Raw genomic sequence first — 11,492 nt, forward strand, 5'->3', positions numbered from 1 at the left:
TGAAGAAGAAGAAGAAATTGTACTAGCAGAATTACTTAGATTGGACGAAGAAGACTCTGGAGGTAATTGCAGCGCGAGAATTTAAACCCAGGGATTAACTCTTCCGTAACAGCAGCACCGCCAAGGACATGGCGGCGCTCAATGGCGGAGCCAGGATTTTTACGACGGTAGGGCACCGTGCTATCTAAAACCCTTTTATCAAAAAAAAAAAAAAAAAAAAAAAAAAAAACACACACACACACACACATTTGTGAAAGAATGTTCATAATATCAAGATTCAAAATTACTTGGCAATCTTATTTGTCAAACCTTTATTATTCAAAAAATACATCAAATGTTACCCCTATTCAAGACTTTAAACAATAACCTATGACCTTTGGTTGAAAAGGTAATGCTTTAACCACTAGGCTACTAGTAAGCCCTAACATAATATTGCACTTTGTATTCTATTTAAACAAAATTTTGACTAACTTCCCCCCCCCCCAAACCTGGCAGGGCACGTGCCCCACCAGGACACAATGTGGCTCCGCCACTGGCGGCGCTCAAGAACGGCGACGGATAGTCCGCCACGAGCTAAGTACGCAACCGCCGTTGTATGTGAATCTCCTTCTGCTGCTTGTTCCACCATTCTTGAAACTTGGGGTTTGGAGTCGAGGAATGGAGGAGAGAAGAGGAGAGAAGGACGAAAATTATCTTATTTATGACTAAAATAGTCTTATTTCTGACTAAAATTATCTTATTTTGAACTAAAATAGTCTTATTCCTGATTAAACTTACCTTATTTCTAACTAAAATAGTCTTAATACTGACTAATATGAAGGAGAATGAAAATGGTGGACTTATGTGAGTCCGTCTCACCCAATAGTTTTAGTAGTATAATTTAATTAAGAACGTAAATTAGATCATACCTTAGAATAATGTTTATAGTCTTGTTAGGTTCTTAGGGGTCGTCATTTAGAAGTAGACTGCCAGGTGGGTTACTATCACGTAAAGTGTAAAAAAGTTGAAGCCAACTTCCATATTAACATACATATATATACATACATAGAGTAAAGCATGATTAATACTAGGTACTCTATGATTTATGGTATAATATTATTATTGCTTTCATTTCTAAAATCTTGCTCGATTTTCATTCATTTGCCGTGCCGTCACCATTACTCATGTCTCCCTTGATATCAAATTCTCTAATCAATGACATTCACCCCCACAAAACAAAGTAAAAGTAAATCAAATGATAGCAAAGGATCAATTACTTATCATTCAACGCTAGTATATCTTGTATACAACGGGAAATAAATATACAATCAACTTTGATCATTTATCATCATTGTATACAAGTATACAACACGTATTATTATATCATATCCATTTATCATCAACGCATATATCCTATACTAATAATATTTGTCGATAACATTCCATTATTAATAATTTTCTTAAATAAAAAAATTACAAAAAGCAATTGTATTATTAAAAAAAAAAGGTATTGATGCACAATAAATTTACACACGACCAATCAAAAGTATACGTATACACATATCATACACTCTAGTCCTATGAATCCGAGGAAAAAAAATAAAAGTAGAGACAAAAAGAAAAAGGAAAAAAAAAATGTTTCTACTAACACCCAACAAAATAAAATAAGGGAGAAAAATAAAATTGAACTTACACAAAGTAATTAATATGACTGTATTATGTCATAACCAAATTGTTCTGCATGCATATTTCTTGAATAATCTTCAATGATGCAAAGGGTTTGGACCAGTAGGAACTAATCTCTTTTGAACACCAAATCTGTGATCTATACCTTCTTCACCACTTGGATTTGAGCCTTGATGATGATGATGAGGCCGAAATCGATTATAATCATGCTTATAAAATGGCGTAAAATCAAATAATTCCTTGTTGGATGGACCGACTTTCCTATTTACCAAGTGTAAATGATGGTTATAATGAAGATGATTATGAGAAAAAACGATGAGGGCTAAGAGAGTAAGCACGACCGCGAATATGCATGAGAAATACGTCTTGGAGATCACCATGGTAGAAATTATTAGTGGGGATGATGAGGGATAAGTTGAGAAGAGGCATGAGGCAATAATAATACAACAAAAAAAATTATTATATGGTTTGAACAAAAATAATGTTTATGTGTTTGAAAGATTGAGAAATGTTGAAGTTATGTGTAGTACTTTTGACAGCTTGAATAATGGTTGAAATATGCAAGAAATATAAATATATAATAGGAATTTTAATTTATATAATTGGGTGTGTATGTATAATTGCTTAAATTTGAGGCTTAATTTGTGGGACATTGGAACAAGGGGAGAAAGAAGAGGAAGGGCGGTGTAAATAAGCATCTTTTCCCAATAAAATCATGCCTTAGAATCTAAGGTATTACAATATGGTTATACAAGTAATTATTATAATATGGAGTATTATATGATATAATATATGGATTGTCAAACTTTAGAGTATAATTTGAAATTAATTTACGTGTTGAATTTGGAATTAATGATGATTTGTACGTTGATCTGGTTTCGAAAATGTCAAATACTTTTTTATGATCCATTTTTTGCTGGCTTTTTTTTTATTTTTTTTAATTTTTTTTTGTTGACGTTGATCTTCAGCATGTGGTGATCAAATTCTGGTGAATGGTTGTGTGTTATATGGGACTAAGGAAGGTATTGATCGACACTATTTTATGAGTAAAATTAGGTAAACTTGTGTTGGCAATTTCTATTTGTTGACAAAATAAAAGTGTATTTCACGAAATGTTCCTCTCTTTTTTTTTAGGGGGTGATTTTATTAAATAATAGGAAAATGTTATACATAGCCCTAAGGGCTACATATAAGCATTAAATTTACACTTCAAAATCGTAAAAAGTTAAGAAACCGTCAAAATATAAACACTAATAACACTGATTTACGTGTGTTTTTGTCATGAATTCCTAATTTTATACAATTTCCAAGAGTATATTTAATGCTTATATATAGCCCTAAGGGCTACATATAACATTACCCTCTAAATTAGTCATTCGGCACTTACAATCATCCCTTAAGAGATCTAAATTCTCAATACAAGAATTAAATACTCATAAACTAATGACATCGCTTGTGAACTAAGCCTGGATAATTTTAGATTTCTTTGCATCGTTTTTGACGGAGCTCCATTGATGTATAGTCGCAAAAGTTATAAAACTTGATTGGTCATCAAGATCTACTGCAAATTTGTAAGACGAATCTTCTAAATCTGCACCCCTATACCAACAGACCCGCAATTCCACAAATTTGCAAGACAAATCTTCCAAATTCGTTCCCTGCACACACTAAAAACAAACAAACAAACAATACTAAACCCTACATTGAGGGACTGACTAAACCCCACATGGAGGGACTGATTATAATCACCATTATACTGATGGTGATCTTTATTGACTAAAGACATTAAAATAAATAAGAAATTTAGGGCTTACCATCGATAAAAATCGATGGCAGCCCCTAAATTTTAATATAGTGGCTAGGTTTTTTGAAGAGAGAGAACTGAGAAATGTCCATCAATTATTAGCGTTAAATTTTTTTACAAAAAAAAAAAATTATGTGATAATTATTACGGAATTGAATAAAATTATAAAAAAGAATCCATTGACCAACCAACCAAAGGACTAAGGAGGCATTTTTGTATAATTTTTGTATACATATATACTCCGTATTTTTATTAAGTAAATATAATTCATTGATAAAAATTCAAAACCTTTACTCCACAAAATTTACAAGTACTTTGGGGTGTAAATGAGCCGATACGTTCGTGAACTACCCGCGAACAAGCTCGGTCAAAGCTTGGTCAAAACTCATTTGTTAAGCTAACAACCAAGCTTGAACAAAAATCTTAAGCTCATCAAATAGATGTAAAAGCTCGAACAACATCATGTTCGACTCGGTAATGTTCATGAACAGCTCATTTAAGTCAATTTATAAGTTTTTTCACGCTCTATCAAAATTCGAAAAACTTATATATTTTCATTCATACATATTTGTAAAAAGTACTAGTCATTTCATCATGTAAAAGCATGAAAACTCCGTCATTATTACCTTTTTCTATAGAAAGAACATAAATATCTTATATAAAATTAAATGGATGTGTTAAAATTTGAAAGAAACCATTTTTTTTAATGATAAATTAAGGCTCGTTTATTTAATCAAGCCCGTTTTGGACTTGTTCAAGCTCGAACTTAAACTTGAAATGCAAACGAGTACGTTCGTGGACAAAGCTCGAACAAGCCAAATTCTTAACGAGCCTAGCTCGAACAAGATTTTTAAAAGCTCGTTCAAGCTTGAGATAGTTCGAACACGAATAGTTCTTATCAAGCTTAGATCGAACAGACTAAAACTCGGCTTGGGTTGGATCGTTTGCAGCCCTAATTATAACGAAATAGATCAAATATAGGTACCATTCATGATTCATCAATATAGTTGGATTTTTTTCACAATAATAATATGGATTAATGATAATTTCATTTTATTTAGTTTAGTTTAATCAATGTTGTTAAGTTCATACTCCGTATCAGTTATGTTCTGCTCATCTTCATTCCGAGTTTGGTTTTCTTGTAGATAAGGTGGTTAAACGCCTTGAGGTGTTTGCTGCAATGCACCTCTCCCCTGCGGCGAATCTGATTATCATTAACTCGGTGCTCCTTGCCTCGTTCAATCATATTTTGTCTGTTTTCCAAATTCCATAATCTATTTGCTCTCGGGTAGAAAATTTGTGAAAATAGTATAGTGCACCCGGGTGCACCATGCGCATAGTGCACCCGGATGCACCATGCGCATGGTGCACCCGAAAAGAACATTAGACATATTTTAAAGAACATGGGTATAAAAAAAGAACATGCTAGTGTTTGAAAAAGAACATATCTGTGTTTGAGAAAAGAACATTTTTGTGTTTGACAAGAACATGACATTACAAAGAACATAGAGTCTATACAAAAAGAATATGTTATTTTTCATGGTTACTCGGGTGGTTGAACGTGTTTATTTGAAAAAGAACATAATATTTGACAAAAAAAGAACATGCTTGCATTTGACAAAGATAGAGATAATCATTGGGCGGGCCGGGCCAAAGTTAAAAAATCAGCTCACTTCTCGTGTCGGGACAAGTTTTGGGCCAAATTTTTTTTGTGCCCAAACCCACCCAAAATAGTCCGGCCATGCGAGCTTTTCGGGTCGAGTAAAAAAAATCAACTAAAATGCATAAAAATGCATTCTCAAACCCGCTTAAAACATCAAATTTACGGGCCAGGTCCGACCCGATGTGGGGGAGAAAAAATTCAGCCCAGAACCCGTCCAAAATCGGGCCGGGCCGATCTAACTTTGATCACCTCTAGCCAAATAACATAAAGTCTTTACAAAAAGAATATGATAATACATTAAAGAACATGTTCTTTTTCGTGGTTACTCGGTTTTTTTTTTTTTTTATTTTACTTTTTTTTTATTTTTTTTATTTTTAATACATTAAAGTACATATTGTATAATGTAAAGAACATATATTTCAAACTCAAAGAACATATTAATCAAACTTAAAGAACATATTATGCTCGCGTTCTTTATAAATATCTATAATGTTCTTTTTTTCCCCATGTTGTTTTAAATATACCTAATTTTCTTTCCGAGTGCACCATGCGTGCACCAACCATACATTAACAATTTGTTAGCCAGGTTTTGGTGGAAATCTTCTCAATCGAGTCGTAGGATGGCTCTTCGTTCTTCTAAGTTACTGCACCTTCCAAAGGGACTTGGGGGTTTGGGCATTTGTAGTCTTGCACCATTTAATTCCGCCTTATTAGCAAAACAGAGTTGGTGTCTCATTCAATCCCCGCAGTTGTTGGTTTCCCCGATCAAGATACTACATTAATTTCATGATTGAAATCTTTATTTACATTTAATTTTGGTAGGATGACTCTAATGTGGTGATAGTTTAGTGGCAAATACTTCAGTTTTTGAAGTAAAGGTTGTGGGTTCAAACCTTGTACAATTCACATTTTTAAGCACGCTACGTGACATGTAGGCTTGCTTAGGAACTGCACTACAAGAAAATAACCTTTTCGTAGCGATTATTTTAACCTTTAGTATCGATTGTAATTGCAACAAAAAGTTTTCCCAACGAATGGTTATTCGATACAATATCCCCCGTTGCCTTAGCCTTTAGTAGTGGTTTTCAATATCGCTGGGGTTGGCCTCAATAATCGATACGAAAAACTACATCCAATCGTAGTGATTATTGTAGCGATTACAATCGCTATAAATGTTGAACTCATTTTCTTAAAAAAAAAACATGCATATGATCTTTACAAGATTCGAACATGCAACCTCAAACTCTTATATTAATTGTTTCACCAATAAGCTATGACATATTTTATGTATTCATTGTCAAATAATATTTATATATCTAGTGTAGAAAATGCTTTTCGTATTGATTTTTGGGATTTAGTGGCGATTGTAAATGATACGACTTCTCAAAATTATATAAATGTGTAAAAATAGTGTGGATGTGTATTATTATGTTTTCCATATCGATTTTATATGGGAAAACCATGGCGATTGTAAAATAATACGACTTCCTTAATTATTTCACAAACATACTTTTATACTGTAGCGAGTGTACAATCGATACAAAATAATCGCTACGAAAAGCCATTTTTCTTGTAGTGCTGAGGAGGGCGCCACGTGGCATGTAAGCTTGGGCTTTTTAATTTGACTAGTGTGGCTAACACAGTGCGATGGACGTACATTTGTTAGTCCTGACCAGAAATGTCTTTCAATTTGATTTTAAATCCCAACTTTAATTTTAAAGGGTATAATTGTTCAAACAATATTTATAAGAGTTATCTTAAACTTTATAGAGGTAGAGAAGAAAAGAAAAAAATAATAACTTGTCAAAAAAATAAAAATAAAATAAATAAAAACTAAAGAGCTACGATGGTAAAAACAAAAGAAAATGCCACACATGTGATTCGCATGAATAAATACCTAGATAGGGATATTTGTATAAATAAATATTTTAAGAATATAATTGACATGACACTATTCAACTGAATTGAACTGAATTGAATTGAATTGAACTGAACTGAACTGAAATTTAGCTGAAGTGAATAGGCCCTTATTTTTATTCCACTTTGTACCATTATAAAATGGACTACTTTTTTATCATAACATCTTGTTAAATAAAACATTAGTTTTTTTTTTAGGAAAATAAAATATTAGTTTAGGGAACTTGTGATCCTATTATTATAGTAATTTCAACTTCAAAAATTTGATCCTTAAAGGTCATAATGTGTTTGTAAAAAATAAAACGTAATAAAAACTCCCAAAAATTTAACATAACTTTTTTTAGCACGAAACAAACTAAAATATGCGAATTGAGACATTGTTCTTCCATGTAATTAAACTGAGGCATTTTAAAGCATAATTTTGCTAAGTTCGACTCAAATTTGAAACTTGAGGGCTTAAACAGTACATCACTTTAAAGTCTTAATTGAGAAATTTTATGGTACCTAAATTGAATAATACAAAACAAATTTGATGAAATGTTAGAGAATAAATTAAAACTATAATGGTATGGTATCATGTGGTAACCAAAAGAAAATGGCCTGGGTACGAAATGTAGAAAACTAATGATACCACATGGAAAATGACATAAAAGTCTTAAATAATGAGGGAATATGAGTTAAAAGTTATTCATAGTTGGATTAAGAATTTAGACCAATTCCTTTTATTTATTTATTTATTTAAATAAAAAAGATATGTACAAAATTGTAGAAATAGAGTTTCACAACCTTGTAAAAATTATATGGTAATGGTATCATTGGTATGCAATAAATATGGTACATTCGTGAGTATAAACAAATGTAATCTGTCCTTTTTTTGTCTTTTTTTTTTTAATTTGATTTTTAAATCAATAACTAATGCCTATAATTTAAACGTTTGCCTATCATTAAAATATAAATATTTAAAAAAAAAAAAAACCGTTGTAAAAAAGAGTAAAAAAAATAAATTAAAGAATAATAACCAAACATCCTAATATTCGGTAGACAAAATAGTACGATGAGTGAGCCAAGTCAAAAGATTCACTAAATAAGTTCCTAAAATCACTATTGAAATATCCCGTGTATTTTTTTCTGTTTAAGCTTCATTCTTATAAATTAACACTCCATCACTTAAAAATCATTCAACTCATAAAAAACTACATAAAAAAAAAAAACTTGAAAATGGAAAACACTAAGAGTGAGGATCTTAGCGGATGGCTTCCAATTACAGCGAAACGTAAAGGGAATTGGTGGTTCGCTGCCATTCATAATGTCACTGGTATGGTTGGTGCTGGAATTCTCGGTTTACCCTATGGTTTGTCTCAACTCGGATGGTATGTTTTATGTACATTATTATATACAGTATTTCTTTGCGAAGTTTATTCTATACTTCGTATCTCTTAGGAAACAAAACTTAACAGGTTGTTACATGTTGTTTAATTCGCATATACTTCGTTAATAAAACAAGATGATACACGAATGATGTTGATTATAAGTGAACAATTGTACATTAATGGCATAAAAATTCTAAACAATAGAGAAATACTTTTTGTCGTTATAATAATCAACATTTTTTTTAGGTGGAATTAGGTATTATATGACACTACGCATTTATTTTGTTCTAAATTGTTAGTTCATCCTACAACTCGCCAGGCGATTTGATCTCAAGTTGTGGATCATCTGGTTTTTCCCGGGGCCGATCTGTAAGTTTAAAAGTATGTATATGTGTGTTAATTTTGGGTGCATTATTATTAATCAAGTACAATAATCAAGTAGATTTAGTCGCATGTTCATTAAAAGTATTCTATCCAAATTGAATATGTATTTAAGTTAAACATAATTAAAATTCATTACAATAGCTTGATGCACGTCATAATAAACATGTAAATAAGTAAATGCGAGAGAAAATAGTGTATGGTTTGATGTTGCATGTTAATAGATTAAAAAAATTGACTAATATGATATTAATGGGATGATGTATAATCTTATATACTTTGGTATAAAGTATAAAATTTTATGCTGATTAAGATATATATTGAAATAATACATATGTCATTGGATTAATGTATTTCAGGGGTCCAGGTGTGACGTTATTATTTCTGTCATGGGCTATAACGCTATACACACTATGGCAAATGATTGAAATGCATGAAATTGTGCCTGGAAAGAGATTTGATAGGTATCACGAATTGGGGCAATATGCATTTGGGGAGAAACTCGGACTATGGGTTATTGTTCCACAACAGCTTATGGTTCAAGTTGGATGTGATATTGTTTTTATGCTCACGGGAGGGAGTTCGCTCATGAAATTCTATACTATTGTTTATCCGAGTGGACCAACGGTCAAGCTTCCTTACTTCATTATGATGTATGCATCTGTTCAATTCTTCTTGTCCAATTTACCAGACTTCAACTCCATCGCTGGTGTCTCTTTCGCTGCGGCTGTTATGTCTTTGATGTATGTTTTTACATCCTTTAATAATCGTTACAAATTCTTTATTACTTATTATATATATTGTTGGTGTGAGTTTGTATGATATATATTACTTTATATTTTTATAAGTCTTCAAATTAACTTTTTTCGAATTCTGTTTTGAAATTAGGGAAGTTGTGGCTTTAAATACATCAAATCTGTATTAAAATTAACTTTTTTGTGGAATTATGTTTGAAATCAACACACACTTTTTAGATTTGCGTTGCTATTAAACCATCCAAAAAGTATATAAGAGTTAGAGAGATTTCATTTGCAATGTTTGCAATAGACTAATTAATGATAGAATGATACATGAACATATTTTTCTTCTATTAAATAGGTTTTGAATTAATTAGAATAAATTGGATAGTAATTTGAAATTTCTTGAAATCTATTTAATATAAAATTCTATTAACTTAATATTTTTTTTTATTTTGTTTTGTAAATTCAGATATTCTGCAATCGCTTGGATAGCTTCATTGATAAAAGGAGTACAACCCGACATAAGTTATGGGAATAGGTACAACACTGATGCGGGTCAAATATTTGGTTTTTTAAGTGGATTGGGGACTGTTGCATTTGCTTTTTCAGGGCATAATATAGTGCTAGAGATTCAAGCAACAATGCCTTCCACAACGGAAAAACCATCTAAAATAGACATGTGGAAAGGGTCTTTTATCGCTTATATAGTTGTGGCATTATGTGATTTTCCAGTGGCTATTTTTGGTTATCTAGTGTTTGGAAGTTACGTTGAGGATAATGTTATGATCTCCCTTGAGAAGCCTGGTTGGCTTATTGCTGCTGCCAATTTATTTGTTGTTATACATGTTATTGGGAGCTATCAAGTAAGTTTTTTTTTTTTTTTTTACTTTTTTGCAATTATTCATATAGATCGCAAGTTTTTATATGGATCATAAGAATTAATAAATTTTCCACTATATTATACTAGGTTTTCGCAATGCCAGTTTTTGACATGCTCGAATCATTTTTGGTGTTGAAAATGAAATGCAAACCCAGTAGTGCGCTTCGTGTTGTGACTCGTACTACATATGTCGGTAAGTTGATTTTATAAAATAATGAGTTAATTATATAATTTTGTTTACATTTAATTATTATAACATATTAATAAATCTAATATGTCTAATACTCTATATATATATGCAGGAATTACCATGTTTATCGCTATAGCATTTCCATTCTTTGGCTCCCTTTTAGGAGTTTTAGGAGGAGTTGCTTTTGCACCAACCTCATTTTATGTGAGTACCAAATATTCACTCCACATTTTCATTTTATATTAATAATAAAAGAATAAAAATGTCTAATGTTGATAAAAATTTATTTAATTTGCAGATTCCTTGTATAATATGGCTGATAATATGCAAACCAAAGAGATACAGTTTATCCTGGTTTCTTAATTGGGTAAGTATTTAACTTTACAATTTATTTAACCTATTTTGTTTTTTTAACAATTTCAAATTCACTATTGAATTTATGATTTTTATATATTGCAGACTTTCATCATATTTGGTATGATGTTGACTATTTTAGCTCCTATAGGAGCTACGAGGGACATAATTGTTCAATGCCATACGTATAAATTCTTCTCTTGATCACTGGTTATTAGGGGTGATGGGACGATCATAGCTTTTTTAATTAGGTTTTCAATTAATTTAAAGTAGATCTTGTTGAGACTCTAGTGTAATAGACAGACATTATGTATCCTCAATTAAACTATGAAAAATGATGTACTATTAGGATTTTCGAGCATAATTAGAGTGCCTAAATTATTCTATTACTTGTACATTTTTGGTTATTCCCAATGTGTGGAGGATGATGCATCAGATTATATTTGTCATATTGGTGAATCGCTCTCACTTATTGCCAAATACTTAATATATATATATTTGAAAATGGCAATTGAAAAAAAAAATACT

At 31.3% G+C, this 11,492-nt stretch overlaps 1 protein-coding gene across 1 annotated transcript; it reads left to right on the top strand.

The window, feature by feature from the left end:
• Positions 1-8,252: 8,252 nt before the first annotated feature.
• Positions 8,253-11,168, top strand: LOC145601887 (lysine histidine transporter 2-like). Its single transcript, XM_081657970.1, has 7 exons — positions 8,253-8,419; positions 9,160-9,543; positions 10,010-10,403; positions 10,508-10,613; positions 10,723-10,814; positions 10,909-10,977; positions 11,070-11,168. The coding sequence occupies exons 1-7, from the start codon at positions 8,268-8,270 to the stop codon at positions 11,166-11,168; spliced, it is 1,296 nt and encodes a 431-aa protein (XP_081514096.1). The 5' UTR covers positions 8,253-8,267.
• The last annotated feature ends 324 nt before the right edge of the window (positions 11,169-11,492 follow it).

This window comes from Chenopodium album, chromosome 21 (genome assembly GCF_948465745.1).
Source record: "Chenopodium album chromosome 21, dcCheAlbu1.1, whole genome shotgun sequence".
Lineage (NCBI taxonomy): Eukaryota > Viridiplantae > Streptophyta > Magnoliopsida > Caryophyllales > Amaranthaceae > Chenopodium > Chenopodium album.